Source organism: Heptranchias perlo, chromosome 2, assembly GCF_035084215.1.
Source record: "Heptranchias perlo isolate sHepPer1 chromosome 2, sHepPer1.hap1, whole genome shotgun sequence".
In the NCBI taxonomy this organism is placed as follows: Eukaryota; Metazoa; Chordata; class Chondrichthyes; order Hexanchiformes; family Hexanchidae; genus Heptranchias; species Heptranchias perlo.
This window is the reverse complement of record NC_090326.1, coordinates 98,757,883-98,778,906: the sequence shown is the minus strand read 5'-3', so window position 1 is coordinate 98,778,906 and position 21,024 is coordinate 98,757,883. Positions and strand designations below refer to the sequence as shown.

At 40.3% G+C, this 21,024-nt stretch overlaps 1 protein-coding gene across 3 annotated transcripts in view; it reads left to right on the top strand.

Annotated features, from left to right (window-relative positions):
* si:ch211-197h24.6 (uncharacterized) overlaps positions 1-21,024 on the top strand; it is an 86,308-nt gene that overhangs the window by 33,775 nt on the left and 31,509 nt on the right. For all 3 annotated transcript variants that reach the window (XM_068004867.1, XM_068004860.1, XM_068004875.1), the window contains 9 exons: positions 1,823-1,921; positions 3,545-3,681; positions 4,837-4,959; positions 9,752-9,821; positions 12,008-12,121; positions 12,241-12,354; positions 18,310-18,445; positions 18,945-19,005; positions 20,338-20,403. In XM_068004867.1, the coding sequence (XP_067860968.1) occupies positions 1,823-1,921; positions 3,545-3,681; positions 4,837-4,959; positions 9,752-9,821; positions 12,008-12,121; positions 12,241-12,354; positions 18,310-18,445; positions 18,945-19,005; positions 20,338-20,403 (920 nt within the window). The remainder of the gene's footprint in view (positions 1-1,822; positions 1,922-3,544; positions 3,682-4,836; positions 4,960-9,751; positions 9,822-12,007; positions 12,122-12,240; positions 12,355-18,309; positions 18,446-18,944; positions 19,006-20,337; positions 20,404-21,024) is intronic.

Genomic DNA, 21,024 nt, shown 5'->3' with positions numbered 1-21,024 from the left:
GTGACTTGTAGCTCACTGTAAATGAAGTGCTTCAAGATGTTTCTAAAATAGATGATCAGGAGTTATATAAATATAAATTGCTTTTTTAACATTTGGAGGTTTGTCTTGACAGCTGTTGGTGTGGCTTCTAATGTTATACTCTTTATTCAGTTAGAGTGCTATTCAGTGAAAGATGTGGATTTTTTTTTAAGTTATTACATGGGTCATGTTAATTCTTAGAATGATATACATCCTTGCCATTTCCCTATTGCCACCCATCTATCCTGCAGACTCTGGAAGGCTATCATTGTTAAGGTTCATAAGTGGTTAGTTTTCATTTTAGCTTCAGGTCAAAACAAACTGGTACAATTGCACAAGTCCTGGAGCTTTATAGAACATAGGAGTATAGACTATAGGTAGCATCGCGTATGTATTTGCTCAGCACACTATTGCCCCAGAATCTGTGAAGATAGGCAATACTTTTACCACGTGTGGAGGATGTGTATTATTTGCAGGATGAAGGTGACCCTATCAGGTATGTAATCCTTCGTTCTTGATTTGGTCACTACGTATCTCCTTTTAATTTATTGCAGTTCCTCTATGGACTAGAATTTTTTTTTTGTTTGGGCAAATGCTGGAGTAGTCCCACATCCTACCCTTGGAGCGGAATGCTGGTGCAATTGTTGGTGTACACCTGAAACTCCATTTCAAATTATCATGGTCGTTACAAATTAGAATTTATTCAAAAATGAATAGTACACCATTAGACTATTTTGGCATTCTCTAGCTTTTGCATGGAACGACCAGAAGCAATGTCTTTGGCAACATCAGTTGAACAACTGAATATGTTGTGTTTTGTAAAATTGCATGTTGAACACAAGAAAAGGCATTCCCCCTCTATTAGTGCTGTATGTCTGGACTTGGCCATTATAGGGAAGTGCATTTGACATCAGTAACTTTGAGTCGATTTCTTTAACTTACTGATGTATTTTAATCTTGGTATAACCCTGTATTTTGGGAAGAAAATGATGATTTAATGACCATCTTCCTAAGAAACACAACTGCACAGCCTCATGAAACTATTTGCATTCCAGGTTGAAGAGTTATAGCACGTTGATGGTAGTTAAGCCTTCAGAAAGGAATTGAGTGACATTTTTTTATGAATGACCTGCATTAATAGAAGTACAGAAAATAGGGAACAGCCCATTTATCCTACTTAAGTTGTTCTGATTATGCACATTTTGAACTAGCATGAAGTCTTTCTGATTTTATTGAATCTCCCGAGAGGCATAAATAACTACAGGTGGAACTGTTTTTAAAAAAAAAAATGAAATTCCTCTCTGTCCTTGGTGAAAGCAAAAACTTGAAGAATCTCTTTGATGTTTCCACCAAAGGGCACCCATCTAACAAATCGGAAGAATCCATCTTTGGTGTTATCTTGCCATCAGTACCCCATTTTCAAAAGGGAATTTGCAAGTCAAGATCAGTATTATGGAAGCAGAGAAGCAAACAATAACCTCAGCAACTCTAGAATCCAGAGCATAATAGTGAGGGATTATCAGTTCTGTTTCGATCTTTAATTCAAATCACTTTGCAAAATTAGAAAAAGGCTAGTTAAGATACCCGCTTCATATATTTGGTTATGGATTGTATATCAAATTTAATTAATTGCACTTTCTTGTTGGCAAGCATATAGGGTTATCCATGGGTCACGTGCTAGCACATAGCATCTCTCCAAGCCACATGGCATATTTTAATAGTGCAGCTGTATAGAATGGCACTAGGTTTGTCAGTTGGTATCTTTTATTTATACACTGTTTAATTTTGGGTTCTTCTGTTGTAGCTAAAAAAAACGTACCAACAATTGATGCACGACATGTCTATGGGTCATCTCTTTTGGAACAACACTTAAGAGATGTGGGTGTACAAGATCCTTTAATTGGTATGATTTTTTTTCTGTTTCAAGTAAGATTATTTTATCCTATGCCAATTAATATTTTTTCAATTAATAAATGTGCCTGCTGTTACAAATCTAAGTGTTTATTTTCAGTTGAAAATATGTAAACAGTACAAATTTTCAGGATTGAAGTAATGTCACCGAATGTGCTTGATAACTCATCACTGGAATTATCCTAGGAATAAATATATCTAATCAGTAAATAGTTTTGACTTTTTAATGCTTTGGTACAATCTCTGTGTCTCATGAAGTCAGCACTAAGCCTTCATTAGCCATTTTAACTGCAAGGGAGTGCAGATATTCCTGCATCCATTCCGGATTGACACCCAAGTTTGTGGTCAGAAATTCAGTTGATTTCATCCAAGAACTGACAGGGCGCACAGTACTTTTTTGATTCTGGCTGACCAGGGGACCACTGTGCATTCTCTGGTCAAGTTGGAGGTTTCCTGTGAAGACAGTTTTCCAAGGAATATTTTTGTGAGCTAAGTATATCAAGTGATATGGTGCTACGGTGGAAATAGAGTTGAGGTACAGATCAGCCATGATCTAATTGAATGGCAGAGTAGACTCGAGGGATTGAATGGCTTGCTCCTATTCCTATATTTCTGATCCCTTTTGGACATACCGCTAGCATTAGAGGTATTCACAACAAGGATTCCTTGGATTTTGAGTGTCTCAGTCTTGTCGTACTCTTTCCTCCTTATTGGGAATGGGCATAGACAAGAGCAACAAGCAATGACCAAGGTAGATTGCTTCTACTAGGTGTATTAGCAATTTAAAGAAATAACCTTTCCCTTCAATAAGGAGCCCATGTAAGTGGACTGGAAGCAAGAAATGCTGCAAGTGAAGTTTGCCATAATATCCACAAAGCAGGGTTTTCATATCCCATCAACTCTGGTCAGGAAGGCTTGGTTGATTATCAGAATTTTTGCTTCCTTTGGATCGCCTCATTGCAGCAGCAGATTGCAGTTTGCATCCTTGATTTAGTTCCATCGGCTTCTATCCAATGCATCTAGGAATAGAGGCCACTGAATGGATCGTGTAACGTTTTCCATCACCTGCCGTTTCTAGTTGAGGATGGCCTTTTCGGTCTCATTGTCTGATATTGTTGGACGATGCCTAGAAGGTACTTAGAGTAACTTTTTTATTTTCTTTGTTGTGAAATGTTGGGCTTCTGTCTGGTGTACTTCCACAGTGACTCACAGATCAGGACCTCACTATCTGCTTACAGCTTGCTACTCCATTGACATAGTCTTGAAGTATATTATGCCACACTTTTCCCCCATTACAAATTTATTGGATGCTTTTACGTGTTTCTGTTTGCTGTACAAAAATTGAAATTGAAGTCCTGGTGATCACTAATGCACAGGTGTAATAGCTCATGCCTAGCTACCAGACTAGGACCAGAAACACACTGCTTTCAGGTGCAGGGTTACATATCATGAACATACCAGCAACGAAAATTTACTTTGGACACTTTTTTCTCTTTTTAAGACTTTCTAAGTTCAGTTAAATAAGTGAAATTTGTCTTGTGACCAAACAATTTTGAGTTAGCAGTTACCAGTTAAAAAAAAAGCTTTGAGGCTTGAAATGTGTGTTTTTATACAGGACTGAACTACGTGATTGAATATCAGACTGAAGGGTCACCAGATCCAATGTTCTTCTGTGGACTTTGCAACTGTCGAGGAGGATTTGCCTCCTTCATGTCACACTTACTTGGCTTTAAGCACAGACTGAATTATATGGTAAGCCTTATGTGAAATCAGAGTTTTATTATGTATAAAACCTACAATGTACAGCAATTTGCATATTTTCAAAAGCAGTAACTTTAAAAACAGGCCCATGATGTGGCCAGAGCATGCCTATCTACAATCTGCAGCTATGACTTGGATTCAAGTAGAGAAGTGAGGCAGTCAGGAACTACAAAAGGACAGATACAAAATTTGCACTTCGGTAGCATTATGACAAATGAAATTCAGTTTGAATAAATGTACGGTGTTTCATGTTTGGAAGAAAAAATTAGCATTCTTAGTGAATGCTGTGGCATGGGGAGAGGACGAAAGAGATCTGGAAGTGATGGACTCGATACTTACCATGTCTGGTCTTTGCCGAGCCATAATAAAACAAAAGAATGCTGAGCTATATTGCCAAATCAGCTCAGCTGAGGTTGTTCTCCTTAGAACAGAAGAGGTTAAGGGGAGATTTGATAGAGGTGTTCAAAATCATGAACTGTTTTGACAGAGTAAATAAGGAGAAACTGTTTCCAGTGGCGGAACAGTTGTTAAAGAGGGCACAGATTTACGGTGATCGGCAAAAGAGCCAGAGGTGTCATGAGTAAACGTTTTTTTATGCAGCAAGTTGTAATGATCTGGAATGCACTGCCTGAAAGGGTGGTGGAAGCAGATTCAATAGTCCCTTTTAAAAGGGAATTGGATAAATACTTGAAGGGAAAAGAATTACAGGGCTAAGGGGGAAAGAGCTGGGGAGTGGAACTAATGGGATAGCTCTTTCAAAGAGCTGGCACAGGCACGATGGGTTGAATGGTGGCCCTCTGTGCTGTACCATACAATGATTGATTCATTCAGCGCATTGTTTTATTTATTTATCTAACCTTTTATTGAATGCCAAATGAGCTGTGACACTGTACATACTGGATTACCTTTTTTTTAAAATTTAAAAAAAACACACACATTTTGAGCCAGTGAAACCACGACGCTGTTTATTTGTCCAAAGTGGAAGTGCTTGGAAGAGATTTAATGCTGAGCTGACCCTTTTACAGTATTAAAATTTTGCACCAGAACAAGATTTGGGGAAATTGCTCAAACATCTAATTTATTCTGTGGAGGTTGTTATAAAGGCATGTGGCTTTCCATCGGTGTAATAACCATTTAATTTTTCAGGCAAAGGCATATCCAGATGCACTACAACTTGATGGAGCAAAACTAAAGCAGTCAGAATTGAATGCACTAGTTAAAGAAAAAGCAGCATTCATTGAAAAGATCGATGGAAGGGGAATGGTTAAGGTAAATACGCTGATGTTTTAAAAGATTTCTTTTGTGCCTTAATTTGGTCAGACAAGATAATTATACATAATTAAATTTGTTCTGAATATCAGAATCCCACTGCTGCATCGCCTTTTATGCTATCCTGCCATGTAATGGTCATAGAAAGGTTAGTGTGTGCAGTTCCCTGTGTGCTGATCTTGACCAGATCAGTTACTAGTGGTTACAGTTACATTTCTCTAACTTCAGTAATGCTGTTTTTGGTGTGATGTTTATCATTCAGGAGAATGTGTCTGTTCTATAAAATTAAACGCACAGCCTAATTTATAGCTTGCCATTAATTGTGCAATGATTGTGCTGCTCCATTGTTAACTAATTTTGGTTAGATAATATTTAATAAAATTGTTCTAAAATCACTTGCAGTATAAAAATGGAGAACACTTTCAAGGAAATTTTGATATTTCTACTTTGTTGAAGTTATGCTGCACTGCCAAAACGGGAATGGTGTGAAACCCTGTTCAATATATCTGGTGTAACCATCTAGATTTTCTTAAATATTGATGGGTAATAAACCATTCCAGCACCGTGTGCTGGTGTCTGTGAAACCAGCAGTTAAGGTTCTAGGTTAAATGCATGCATTGTATATTGTGTTGTACGGCATCACATTGTACAGCACCTTCTGGGCTGATCCATACTCCCCACAAAATGTGTAAAATTTGTAGCAAAACATTTTTGCAACCTATTCCCACTTTGCTAATCTGAACTTTTGGGTGAATCCCTGGGTTCCATTGGCCTGTGCTGAATAAGATGAATCCCCATAAGGTGCTGTTTGGTATCAGTTAGTCCCATGCCACAGTTCTTTACTTTAAGTGTGGCATATGTCTATTGATCAGAGTGGCAAATTGTTACGCGATTTTCTACTCTACATGCCCATTCTTTGCCATTTTAGTGGTTAATCATGGCTACTCCCTATCAAGTCCATTGGCGTCCTGCTGCACACCTGCTCTGCTGCCAACTTAGTGGTTGTTTTCCCTTTGATTTCATTACTGCTACTACAGGAAATTAATCCTGACCCACCCAACAGCTGTTTCAACTGGATTCATGCATTACATGTCTCTCTAGCGAGGATCAGCACCAATCTGTTGCTTGTCAACAGATCCACCAGGCAAGAATTTCTTACCTGTGGGCACCAAGGCTTTAGGGGTGTGGCAGAGACTGTCCAAGTATCTCTTCAGAACCATTGCTCTACTGATTCCAGACGAGCATCAAACTCCCTCACTGTACCAGCAGGATACAGTGCATACTCCAGATGTTGTGCGTAGCCATAGTCCAGTGGAACTTGTTCTGTTGCTTTTATTGGGGGTCGCTATAGAACTGCAGCAGTTTTTTTAATACCCTTTTAATTGCATAAGACTTTTCGGAGATAAAGTGGAGGTGCTGTTGGGAGCTTCAGGTAATTCTGGATTTGTGTATCATATCATATTTCAGTCTGATATTGTACAGTTCCAGAAAGAACAGCACACTGTTTCAAACCAAGACCAGCCCCATCCGCCCATTCAACAATGACTGTTTCCCAGCCGATGCAAGACCTGGGCAATTGTTTGCAGTCAAGTGAAACAAGATCATCAGCTGCTTGGGTCTGGGAGACTGTCAATGGGATTACTCTCTGCATTTTGAGGCTGACTCCAGATTTCACAGCATAGTCTATTCATATTTTGGTTCTCTACTGTAAACATTCCTCAAATAAGAAAACCTGATGATACTGCCTCAAGGTAGTCAGGCAATGCCTTGTGGAAACTGGCTAGCAGCAATAAATTTCAAAGATGCTCACTTTCACGTCGCCATTCTGTATTCCCACACATACCTCTGGTTCAACTTCCAGGGTTAGAATTGCCAGTTTCCATTGTTCTACTTCAGTTCTGCTCATCTTAGACGTTCACAAAATGACTGTCCATCACCACAGCCATATTTCAACAGTTGCACAAATACCTGTACTTGGACTGCTGGCTTCTGAGAGACTGCCACGATAGCAATCGACAGTTACTCGCCAAAATCCACAGGCTTTGTTTCATAGTCAACTGGGAAGTTTCATCTAGAGCCTCAGAAGACATGGAAAAAGTCGTCTTGCTTCCAGACTGCTTTGCAGTCCTTTAGCAATTGGTGAGGGGTCAAAACATCTCTACCTTTCTGTGCCTGGTCTCGTCGTGCACCCTTTGTCGGCAGTGCTCAACAGAGATCTCGACAGTTCAACTTGCTCGGTCAGAGATCTCCCTGCAATATGCAATTCCAGCCAATGAAGAGAAGCCTCTGTTCTTGATCTGAAATGGTAATCCCAAGAGGAAGATAGTTTCTGGAATTTCCTGCTACATCCATCATCCTCAACTGCACCTTATATGGGTGGACTTTGGGCATATTGTTCTGTGGATAAGTTCACCTGGTGTATTGACAGGCTTGAGGCATGAGCAGATATTTTCAGGCTGTAATACAGAGCAGGTCAGTGCATTTGTCGATAGACAACATAGCATCCTGTACATCAAACAGGCCAGAACCTGCTCTTAGTCCTTCTGTCAAAATATGATACTGTTTGCTAGTTGGTGCCGAATCATTGGGTAATAATAAGCAAACACAACAACCAATGCTCTGTTAATTGGCAGTTCATCCTTGAAGTGCAGGATTCATACTGAGTCAGTCCACAACGTCATCTGGGATCACAGTTACCTGATACATTCGTTCATATCAAGCATTCACAACCTCCCTTGTGTCTGATCATGAGCTGTTAACCAAGTCAGCTGGATGTTTTTTTCCTCTGGAAATAAATGTTTCTGCATTCATTTCCCCTAATCTCTAAACTACAAAAAATCAGAGTAGAAGAGCTAAGGTGATTTTAGTAAACTGTAGTTCTCTGACATCCTGGTGCTGAAGCGTGCTAAGCTGATCTCTCAACCCGGCAGCTGACAGAACTCTCTCAACTATTAGTTTGGATCCCGCATCCTGATCCAGTTGGGGGCCTGGTTATTGATATGAACAATTATTTGGCCAAAGTCCCTTATCTGCAGTGGACACCTTACTGACATTGTGCAAGCTATCCACAAAGCAAACTCTTGACATCAGGTCGAAGAAATGCATGCAGTGATTTGCAGCTAAATCTTAATGCATTCTCCATCCTGAAATATCTACTGCAACTAACCTGCATTTGAAACTCTGCTCCATTCATGTTCATTTTGCAGCAACTTGAGTCTTCCATGACTTGTAGCATCGGTTTATAAAGGCCGTCTGGAAGTGAAATACAGATAGGCCTTGACTACACCTACATTGAGAACTTGGACCTGTATCACTGTTCCTTCATTGCTGCTGGATTAAAATCCCAGAACTCCCTACCTAACAGCATTGTACGAGCACTTTCACCATACAGACTGAAATGTACAACAATGAACAACCCTCACCTTTAACAAGTACAGCTATCTGGATTTAATGTATCTGCCATGGATAAGCTGTCTTGGTGGCTGGGAGCGCCTCCTTCTCCTCCCCCGTATCAGGCAAACACCATTCTTCTGCTTCTGCCAAGTGACTATCTTGTGTGTAAGTTGTTTAAATTCTCTGAGAGGACATTTTCCACACTTGGAATTTCTATCTGACAATGCTTTTAGTGTGTAAGTTTGCTTTTTAATCCCATTTGTATTTAGGCATTCATCAAAAATAAATTGCTACTTTTGAAGCATCCTTGGGGCTTATGTAATGGTGACCTCAGATACCGCATGTGGCAGCACTACCCAATGTTAGTGCCTTGAAGGACACTGCTTGTGTGGTTTCATCAACAATAATAACAACAACAACTTGCATTTATTTTGCTGCTTTAACATAGAATAACATTCCAAGGCATTTCACAGAAGTGTAATCAAACACAAATGGACGCTGAACCAAAGAAGGAGCTATTAAGAGGGATGATTAAAAGCTTGGTCAATGAGGTGGCTTTTAAAGGGAGATAGAGAGGTTTGGGGAGGCTGACTGCATGACTGCCATTGGGGTGAAGGGAAGGGGATGCACAAGATGCCAGAGTCAGAGGAACAGGGAGTTCTGGGGGGTGGCGGGGGAGTTTGTAGGACAGAAGGAGGTAACAGAGATGACGAGTGTGAGGCCACGAAGGTATTTAAACAAAACAATGAGAACTTTAGGGAGGAAGGTAGGGATAGAGTCCTGAGGACAAGGAACGATTTAAAATGTCAGCTAGGATGGGGCCAGAAGGGAAGATGAGTGGTCAGCAGTTTTGTGGAAATTGGATCAAGGGAGCAAGAGTTGCGTCTCATGGACAAGATGAGCTCAGAGAGGGCATGAGGGGTTATAGGAGAGAAATTAGAAAAAGACACAGGTTCAGGGTTAGGGCATGGAGGAACCTTGGGGAGGTTTGATTTGGTGGGCAATGGGAAGTGGTAAAGTAGCTTAGTGACCATGAAGTCTGAGAGTTCCTCACACTTGGTCAGGGTGGAGGGGACAGGGGTGGGGTGTTTGAGGAGATAGTTGGTTGTGAAGAAAAGAGTTTACTCTTGTCCTGGAGACCAACAATAGTGAGTGGTTTTGGCAGAGGAAAGTGCAGCTTGATGTGGTCCAGTCAGATCTGGTGACTGGTGGCTAAACCAGTTGTGTGCCAGATACACTCAGGTCTATGCCCCTGCACTTGAGGTAGTGAAGATAATCCTTGCCTGGCTCAACTCCAGTGGTGTGTAGAGGATGTGCTCATTGACCTGTAGATTTTTTTTTGAAGATCAGTTGATACTAACTAGCTCTTTTCTAAAACATTGATTTATGTGAATTTCAGGTTGTCCTAGATGAGGCCCCAAATGAACTTTCTGGAGGGAACACTGCAGCAAAAAGAGCTGCAGATAACTGTAAGTTGCTTGTACTCAATGCTTAGACAGCTGGAAAGATTCCTGTTTACCTTTTATCTTGTACATTGCCAAATAAATGTAGTTTTTATTTTTTGGTTACTATGATGAATAGGGAGATCCATTGCATTTCAAATCTTATGAAAAACCTCTCTTTTTAAGGTCTTTTATAAATACATATTTGAAATTTGCCTGGTCACCGTTTTGCCACCAGTTCAGTGTCTTTGGGTTGCAGTAGCACCAAGTGGTAGTGATAGTGGAGCACTTGGGAGATATAAACACATTGGTAAGAACCAGCAAGGATCTGCAATTGCAAAATTATGATTGAGCAGCTTAATAAAATGTTTTGATAAAGTAGCGAAAGATGCAGGTAAAGGAGATAATGTATTTGAAATTTCATAATGCCTTTAATGAGATGTCTCAGAAAATTAGCAGACACGGTACTGCAGCTGCATGCTAAGTTGGATTGAATCGTGGCTAGGATAGAAAATTAAGGGTCTGTAAATGGGAGGTATTCTGAATGGAGGGGTATAATGAGTCGAGTCCTGTTTGGACCAGTATGCCAACATTTTCAAAAATAATCTGGAAGGGAGCTTTATCTTGGAGTTTTGCAAATGACGGCAAAATAACATAATACGGTTGAAGATGGGGACACGCTGCAGGGATTTTAGACTGTTTGGGAGATGAGCAAATAATGCAGATACAATTTAATGTCTAAGTGTGAAATATTGCACTTAAGGATACAGAATAAATGGGAATTGCAAGATTAATGGAAAAATGCAGACAAAGACATATCAGAAAAGGGATTTGGGAGTCATGGTAGATATATCCCTTGAGACATCGAGCTAATGTCTGGCTGCTCTCAGAAAAGCTACTGAAATGATAGGTAGAATAAAAAGGGAAATAGGGTGTAGATCAGGCTAAGTAATCCTGCCACTAAATAGGGCCTTAGTCAAATCAAACCTGGAGTATTAGGAGCAGTTCTAGAAACTCACATTACAGAAAGGATATAGATGAGCTGATAAAAGTTACCATTTAAAAACTCTTTAAAAAAAAATAATAAAGGAACTAGAGAATGAAACATGAGCATAAGCTCAAAGAACTGGGATTCTTCTCAATGGAGAAGAGAAGAATGATATAATTGATATTAATATAATTTATTAAGTCTTTGGGATGAAGAGGACCAGTTGAGGCTATTTGAATTATTACCAGACAGCAGAATTAGGGGACCTAAATATAAACTGAGAAGTTAGATTCGGGTGGGACCTAGATAAAGAGGACAGTCAGTTTTTGGAAAAGCTTACCGAGGGAGTTTGTAGGTGGAAGTAGCTTTGATCTCCACAGTAAAATTGGACAAAGACATTATTGGATATAGCTACTAGGGCAGCAAGAAGGCAGATTAGGTAGATTTATTGGCTTTTCTAGCCTTTAGATTGAGAATGTTTCTAAGACCTTGGAATACTGCATGTAGTTCTAGTCACCATGACATCAAGGCCCTAGATGCGGTGCAAAGGAGAGCCTTGTGGTTGATTGCCAAGTGTCAGGGAAGAGCTGTGAGAAATGACATTATTGGCCTCAAAAGTAGACATCTGAGAACGGATATTCTAGAGATATGTAAGATACTTAATATGATGGAAAAAACAAACCTGTAACAGTATTTTCAATTGTAAACAATTTTACAACACCAAGTTATAGTCCAGCACATCGTTCACCTGACGAAGGAGGAAGCCTCCGAAAGCTTGTGAATTTAAAATAAAATTGCTGGACTATAACTTGGTGTTGTAAAATTGTTTACAATTGTCAACCCCAGTCCATCACCGGCATCTCCACATCACAGTATTTTCAGAAATAGCTGGGCATCAAAACAAGGGCACAAGTTCAGTGTTATGCAGGGCAAATTTAGAACAGATTAGGCAACATTTATTTAGAGGGTGATTGACGGCTAGAATGTATTGCCAGGAAGGGTAATTGAGGCCAGGACATTGGACTTATTTGAAGAAAGACTGCAAGATTTGCATTTTGAAAGGTTGCGATCAAATGAGCTATCATGATGTTTTGGTTTGCTTTCTTCACTAGCGTGTGTAGGTATCCCTAATTTGTACAACCTGTAAATACAATAAATTAAAATTATATTAATTTATTTACAATATATTTGCCTTTTCACAACTATTTTACTTTTGGTATTTCAGATGGTCATTCAGACTCCAAATTTTCACGACGTGAGAACTTTGGAAAAAGTTTTGGTCAGCATGTTAACATGGAAAGTTTCAATGCCTATGATGCAAGAATGCTACGGTCACAAGGTAAGATCGTTCATGAGGTTTGAGCACTAAGTTGGAGAAGCAACATCCTGATTGGTACAAGCAACTTATTTGAAATATATATTTGCCTTTTCATAACCGTTCTGCTTTTGGTGTTTCAGATGGCCAGTCGGATTCCAAATTTTCAAGACATGAAAACTTTGGAAGTGGTTTTGGTCAGCATGTTAACATGGGAAGTTCAAGTTCCTATGAATCAAGAATGCCACGTTCTCAAGGTAGGATGATTAACAAAATTTTAGCACTTGTACATGTAGAGATGCTCCCCTATTGACATCTTGTATGATACTGACTAGATGTAAAAGATTGCAAAGGTATCAAATTTGATATTGATACCTGACTGATCTAGCTGACCATTCCTTAAGGTAGTGATAGAATTTGCCTGTGTCTCTGGGCTAGAAAAAGAAATTAGGTGGAGTTACCTGCTCTTTGTTGCTCTCGGTCAGCACTGCTGGTAAGTGTATATCTCTAGATTTCGAGCAAAGATCGATTTGGGCTTAGCTGTGTTTTTCCCTCTGATCAACACACACACTGTCCAGGCTCGCACTTGGGCATCATAGCCGAGCATTGACTGTACCCCAGAATAAATGATTATCTTCAAGAGAAGAGGGAAAAAATTGGAGAACAACATTTTTGTGGTAACAAAGCTCTTGGATCCTGCAGTGAAGAAAGTGTTTCATCTGGTTTGAATTTAGTTTCAAACAAAAGTGTCCAATGTTCCAGTATAGTTGTCACGCACAGGCCTGGGCTACTTCTGACATTTTTACTCTAGGCAATGTTCTTTATCTTTGTCAGTAGTGAATAACTCAACCTCTCTACAACCAATGACACCAGAAACTCAATTTTGGCAATACTGTCCAAGAATCTAAATTGTATCGAGCTGTAACATAGAAAGGCCTAAAAACTTGTGGCTTTTTTTTGGATACACATCTCTGTTTTTGACTTCCAATTGACTGAAACAGTGAATGCTAGCAAGCTGTTTGGTGTCGGAGCCATCAGTTGAATTTTATCCTGTTCTTGCCATACATCCACTTTGCACACGGCTAGGATGCCAAAGCAATTGTAACTTCCCAACTGTTGAGATCAATTAATTGAACACAGAGTGGGAATCAAACCTGCAACCTTCTGGTCAGTATAGCTTAGTTGTGCCAAACAATTTTATTCATTAGTCTATTAGAGGAATACTAGAAATGACAGCACAGAAAGGAGCCCATTTGGCTCATCACACCTGTGCCAATACTAGCTCTTGAACTGGAGCGCCCTGCTCTAATCCCATTTTCTTGCCCTTTCCCCATGTCCTCTTATAACTCCTTTTCAAATACTTTTTCAATTCCCTTTCTTTGTTCAGCCTGTCCTCTGAGTCAGAAGATCGTGGGTTCAAGTCCTACTCCAAAGACTTGAGCACACAATCTAGACTGGCAGTACTGAGGGAGTGCTGCATTGTCGGAGATGCAGTCTTTCAGATAATATGTTAAACCGAGGCCCCGTCTGCCCTCGCAGATGGACGTAAAAGATCCCTGAGCACTATTCGAAGAAGAGTAGGGGAGTTTTCCTGATTTATCTTTCAACCAACGCATAGAAACAGGTGATCTGGTTGTTTATTTCATTGTGGGACGTTGCTGTGTGCAAATTGGCTGCTGTATTTCCTACATTATAACAATAACTACACTTCAGAAGTACTTCATTGGCTGCAAAACGCTTTGGGTAGTCTTAAAGTCATGAAAGGCACTATATAACTAGAAGTTCTTTCATTGTTTCTTTAAGGGATGTTGGTGACACTGGCAAGACTGCATTTATTGCCCTGTTTGCTCTGAGAAGGTAGTGATGGGCTATCATTTTGAACCACTGCAGTCCTTGTGGTAATAGTGCTCCCACAATGGTGTTGGGTAGGGAATTCCAGGAATTTGACCCAGCAAAGATGAAAATATGTGACATAGAGGTGATGCTTTCGTGATAATGCTCAGGAGAGGGTGCTGTCAAAGTGAGCTTGACGAGTTGCTGCATCGCATCCTTTAGATAGTACATACTGCAGCCACAGTACACTGGTGGAGGAGCTACATATTGAGTCCACTGTCAGTAGTGGTGATCAAGCAGTCTGCTATGTCCTGGAAAATGTCACGTTTCTTGTATTTTTGCAGCTGAACCCAATCAAGTGGCTGCCTTGAGACTTGTAGACAGTGAAAAAGCTTTTGAGGAGTTCAGTCAACTGATTCAGTCTCTGCCCTGCTCTTGTAGCCATGGTGTTGATATGGCTCGTCCGGTTAAACTTCTGGTCACTGGTAACCCCCTCTTTTCTCCCGCGCACCCCCCCCCCCCCAAACGCGGCCCAGGATGTTGATGGGCAATTTTGGTGATGGTGGTGCTGTTGAAAGTCAGGAAGGCAATTGAGTTTCTTCTTGTAGATGGTCATTGCCTGCCACTTATCAACCCAAAGTAAAAACAGAAAATGCTGGAGAAGCTTAGCAAGTCAGGCAGCACCTGTGAAGAAAGAAACAGAGTTAACATTTCAGGTCAAAGACCTTTTGTCAGAACTGGAAGATGTTAAGTTTTTGAGCAAGTACAGAGCCAGGGAAAGGAGGGGGAGGGGAAGGAAAGAACAAAAGTGAAGGTCTGTGATAGGGTAGTGGGCACGGGTGATTAAATGACAATAAGGATGATGTTGCAAAGCAAGGAAGGTGATAATGGGACAGGTTAAGAAACAAAAAATTGATCAGGAGTAGCTGTAAATGGCAGCAGCAGAACCATTACCAGCACTAGCTGACCAAAAAAATGGGAGCAGTGGTAATGATCTGAAGTTATTGAAATCAATGTAGAGTCCGGAAGGTTGTAAACCTTCGCAAGCTTGAGAAGCAGCACCTCTTTCGTTTAGGCACTTTACAACCTTCCGGACTTGACATTGATTTCAATAACTTCAGATCATTACCACTGCTCCCATTTTTTTGGTCAGCTCGTGCTGGTAATGGTTTTGCTCCTGTCATTTACAGCTACTCCTGATCAATCTTTTGTTTCTTAACCACCTTCCTTGCCTTGCAACATCATCCTTTTTGTCATTTAATCACTCGTGCCCTCTACCCTATTGGTCTTTCCTTCCCCCCCCCCCCCCCTTTCCCTGGCTCTGTACTTAAAAAAATTTAACTCTTCTAACATCTTCCAGTTCTGACGAAAGGTCTTCGACCTGAAACGTTAACTATGTTTCTTTCTCCACAGATGCTGCCTGACTTGCTGAGCTTCTCCAGCAATTTCCGTTTTTATTTCAGATTTCCAGCACCCGCAGTATTTTGCTTTTGACATATCAACCCAACAACCCAAGCCTGGATGTATCCATGTCCTGCTGTAGCCTGTCATGGGCTGTTTTGTTATTGGAGGAAATGTGAATGGAGCTGAACACTGGAATCGTCAGCTTATGACCGAGGGATATGAAGCAGCTAAAGATAAAGGCCAACATTCAGTCAGCCTTTTTGATGAGGAATGTAGGAACAGGAGTAGGCCATTTAGCCACTCGAGCCTGTACCGCCATTCAATTCAACCTCCCTCAAGGCTTCCCCCTGCCTTACTGCATCTTTCTGTAGTTTCTCTCTGATTTTCCGTCATGCCATCTGCGCGATTGACCAGAAACTTAACTGGACCAGCCATATAAATACTGTGGCTACAAGAGCAGGTCAGAGGCTGGGTATTCTGCGGCGAGTGACTCACCTCTTGACTCCCCTAAGACCTTCCACCATCTACAAGGCACAAGTCAGGAGTGTGATGGAATACTCCCCACTTGCCTGGATGAGTGCAGCTCCAACAACACTCAAGAAGCTCGACACCATCCAGGATAAAGCAGCCCGCTTGATTGGCACCCCATCCACCACCCTAAACATTCACTCCCTTCACCGGCGCATCGTGGCTGCAGTGTATACCATTCACAGGATGCACGCAGCAACTCGCTAAAGCTTCTTCGACAGCACCTCCTAAACCCGCGACCTCTACCACCTAGAAGGACAAGGACAAGTGCAGCAGGCACATGGGAACAACACCACCTGCACATTCCCCTCCAAGTCACACACCATCCCGACTTGGAAATATATCGCCGTTCCTTCATCGCTGGATCAAAATCCTGGAACTCCCTTCCTAACAGTACTGTGGGAGAACCTTCACTGCACGGACTGCAGCGGTTCAAGAAGTTGGCTCATCACCACCTTCTCTAGGGCAATTAGGGATGGGCAATAAATGCTGGCCTTGCCAGCAATGCCCACATCCCATGAACGAATTTTTAAAAATCATCTTGTCCATACGGCCCACTACCTGCTCCCTTGACCCCATTCCCACTAAACTGCTGATCACCTAACTTTTCTTCCTTGCTACCATGCGAGCTGACATTGTAAATTATTCCCTCTCATCAGGTACTGTCCTACTTTTCAAAACTGCTGTCACTGAATCATTGGTTACAGGACAGAAGGAGGAAATTCGGCCCATCGAGTCCGCGCTGGCAACCTCTTCTGGGGGGAGAAAAACACTCCAACTGCAACCTAACCAAATTCAACATAGTGTCCTTGACTTTACTTATAAAACACAATCCCCTTTGCCTTTCTTATGATCTTTTTTACCTGCATTCCTGTTTTAGAGATCTCTGTATGTGTACCCTTAGACCTCTGACCCTCCACTGTTTAGGGCATATTTCATCTCACTGTTTTTGCCTAAATATACAACATCCACATTTCTCTGAACTGCATCTGCCAACTACACTAACTTGTCACTTCTGTATTCCTCTCAGATTTCCATGCCCCCAATTTGCCATCATCAATAAACTTTGATATCTTTCCTTTTGTACCTGTGTGTAGATCATATGAATAAATGGGTGAGAAGTGGTCCTACCACAGATCCTTGACCATTAGCCACATCCTGCCAATCCAAAAAACCTCCATTTGTTTATACTCTCTGCCATCTCTGTTGTCATTGAAGCTACATTCCATTTAATACCATGTGCCATAACTTTTGCAACAAATGTTGTAAGGCAACTTATGAAACTCCTAAAAATCGTATATACTATATCCACCAAATTTCCTTTATATACTTGTGATTTTCTTGAAAAATGTAATTGAGTTAGTCAAACATGAATTACCCTTTAAAATCCATGCTGGTTGCCACTGATTATTCCATTGTTTTCTAAGTATTCTCTAACTGGCATTATGTACTCCAGAAGTTTACATTTAACAGCTAAGCCTAACTGGGCTATGATTTTCTAGCTTATTTCCTTTCCTTTTCTTGAACAGGGGTGCAGCTATTGCCACCTTCTAGTCCTTTGGCATAATCCCTGTTTAGACATTTCTGGAAAATTATGGTTATTACCTTTTTTGTTTCTCCAAAACCTCCCTCAGTATTCTGGGATGCATACAATCTAGGTCTGATGACTTTTCTACTCTGAGCCCCATTAACTTATATTTAATACAGTTTTCTGTTGAATATTTATCTTCAATAATGGTTAAATAGAATTACATAGAATGGCCTGTTCCTGTGCTGCACATTCGGTCCAATAGGTCCATGCTGGTGTTTATGCTCCACATGAGCCTCCTCCCTCCCGACTTCATCTAACCTTATCAGCATATCATTCTATTCCTTTTTCCCTTGTGTGTTTATCTAGCTTCCCCTTAAATGCATCTATGCTAGTCACTTCAACTACTCCTTGTGGTAGCGTGTTCCACATTCTAACCACTCTCTGGGTAAGTAAGTTCTTGTACGTCCTACTTTGGTATACCTACAACTCCACTTTTACCTTCCTCTTTTTTTTTAAAAAAGAAAAAGCAAAATGCTTATTAAGCTATTCTTTCATCTCAAGTACAAGATTTCATCCTCGTGTGGCCCTATCTTTGACTATCTTTGTACTTAGGATCTTATTTAAAAACTCTTGCTTAATCCCCTTTCTTAACAGTCTGGACATCTGCATCTGGCTCCTCCTTATTCGAGAAATGCTTCATGTCGACTCTGCAAAATTGAGAAAATATTCCAATTCACCCAGTACCGACCTCACTTCATTGCAGGAAGCATTTCAAAAGTTCACTTGTTAGGTCATTAAGAATGTTGTCAATTTTTCTTTTATTTTCTTGCCCTCTTTTCTGACTTCCATGTACAGAAACACTTGGTTTGCCATGTTATCTCTAAATAGAGTTCCTCATATATATTGCTTTTTGAAGATTACAGATCAGCTGGAGAGGTTATGCAAGATGACTGGAGGAAAAATATAAAATCTGAAGAAGCCCTGAATATGGATTGGAGCGGAGACATCATACGAGACTCTGGAGATGAATACAGGAGAGGAGAACTGATGAGGTAATCAATGTTAGGGGGCAATATCACTTTCTGAAGAATATAAAAACTTCGATTGAGGGCTTACCAACATTGTTAAAATTAAATACTGTAGCCATTATTTGGGTCCTGGGTGACAACAATCTGGTTGTCACACCTCTGGAATTCCTTCCTTAAACCCCTCTACCGTGCCACTTCTCTCTCCTTGCAGAAGCATCCTTAAAACCCCAAGTCTTCAACCAAGCTTTGGCTCACCCTCCTAATCTCTCACTCCTTGGTTGGGCATCCATGTTCTGTTCACCTGTGAAGCACCTTGGGATGTTCTTTATATTAAAGATGCTTTATAAATGCAAGTTGTTGAATTTTTTATTTCCATCAGTTTCTGCTTAGGAACTGTATGGTATGGCAGATAGTTATATATTTAGTTGATTCAAATTGAGAGCAGATCATCTTTTCCAACAAGTTTATTCTTAAGTTGGTAATTTTGAAGCTCCAAAGAATTTTAATTTTTCTTCTTGCCTAGGAACTATCGGAACGATTACAGCAAAGAATCAGATGTTGATGATCGTTGGATGCAAAGTGAGGTAAGTTGCTGTATGTGGCTTCTGAGTGCGGTTCATTTTAGTGCCAGCCCAAAGCAGTTAATTGTTGCCATTAAGTGGAAATCCTTTTTGTTACAAATTATTTTCTAAATCATACCCCCTCCCCAAATTGCTGAAGGCAGTGACTCATGCTGGGCGTGGTTTCGTAAGTACTAACAGACCTTCAGTCTGTGAATGCAGTATCCATACTCTGTGTTTGAATCAGGACTCTGAGTGTTGGTTAGCTAACAATGGAGGGGGATCATAAGTAATTTTGACACGGTTCTCACCTGATGTCCACAAAAAACATACTTGAACATTTCTAGGTATGTATGTTGTGCCAGAAAATTGCACAAAGAAAAATAAAGCTGGCAATTAGAAGACCCATGCGCAGCAGCCACGCAGAATGTTCGAAGAGTAAAGAAATGGAACCTGTTGAACTTGGCACTGTATATCTTTAAAGATTAGAGCTCTTGCCCTGTGCATGTGCACAAGTTTTCTGTGTCGATTGGCACATATTGCATTGTAATTTTACACGCATGACACCCATTGAATTTGGGAATGTTGGTAGTAGACCTGCTAAAATGGTATTTGAATGAGCATTCTAATTTCTAAATCAATTAAGGTTTGGGATCTGGTCCACTGCTAACGTTGCAAAATACATACGAACATATGAAAAGATTGTCAGAAAAAGATCATCCGGTGCATCGATCCTGTCCCAAACAGACACAACGCAACTAAGCATTATGGCCGTCAGTGTTCCCTCCCACCAACAGTCATGAAATCTCCTGGGAGAGGCAAAAAACACCTTTTTTAAAAAAACCTTGGCAAATTCAGGCAAAAGAAAATCTGGGACATTCTTCTCCAACCCCCTAAGGTGATCAAAACAACTTCAGGAAATCAGTGGCCATGAGTGTATGTACCAGCATCTCACCAACCTTTTGTACGCATTGAGATTAGCCACAGCAAGGAACTCATCCAGCTCCTTTTTGAACTGTTACAGCAAATACGCACTCACCGCATAAGTTGGCAACTTATTCCAAGTGTTGATAACCCTCTGACGTCTAACCTAATTCAATGCTTATATGCATGACTCCTCGTTTTCCTTAACCTATCTAGTTCAAATAGTCTGTCCACACAGACACCGTCTAGTAGCTGTGTACTAATTAATAAGTGACTATGTTCTTCTATTTAAAAAAAATAATGAATTTCCAACACATCTTTTGATGTTTGTGTCAGACATCTTAGCGTCCAAAGTTTGTTTCAAGTGTATTTTATGCATTTGGTGCTTGTAATTTCTCACATCAGCCTTTTTTCATTTCTGTTGGGTTTTAGTTTGAACCGTACAGGTCAAATACTTCCAAACCTGCCTATACAAACGAGGAGCTTTTTGAGTATTTGGTGAGTAAGAAATTTGTAATATACTGAATTTATGGAAAAACAGAAAAAATATGTTTAAGAAACCCAGCAATCAAAACACTTCAAAATATTTTTGATTGATGAAAGAAAACATCACTAGCTGTTAAAATTGGGTCTGCAACTGAAGTGTATTTAGAGGTTTTTTTTAATACACCTTGGTTGGAAATAGACAAAAATTGCATTAAAAAAATTCTCTCGTGTTCATACAGAAACTCAAATGCAGGAAATCGAGAGTCCATGCCACATTGATTTGTGCGTGTGCCATATTTATATTTTTATATAACCAGTATAATTTTATATAATCTGATAGTTTTTAACTGAATAATGAAGCATAAATGGGGGAGGAAGTTTGAACATGTGGTAAATATAACTTGTATGGACTTCCAGATAGCATTTGAAAATTACTGCATAAGAAATTATTTGAGAAAATAGCATAAAAGGAGACGTGATGGTAAGTTAAACAGAGATGGCTAAAAGACAGACAGTTGTGTTGCAGTAAATGGCTGTTTCTTACCCTGGCTCAGGATCAATGTTGAGACCATGGGCCGCATTTTATCATGGTAGCAGGATGTCAGTGGTCAATGGGCGCGTGGGAAACCCAAA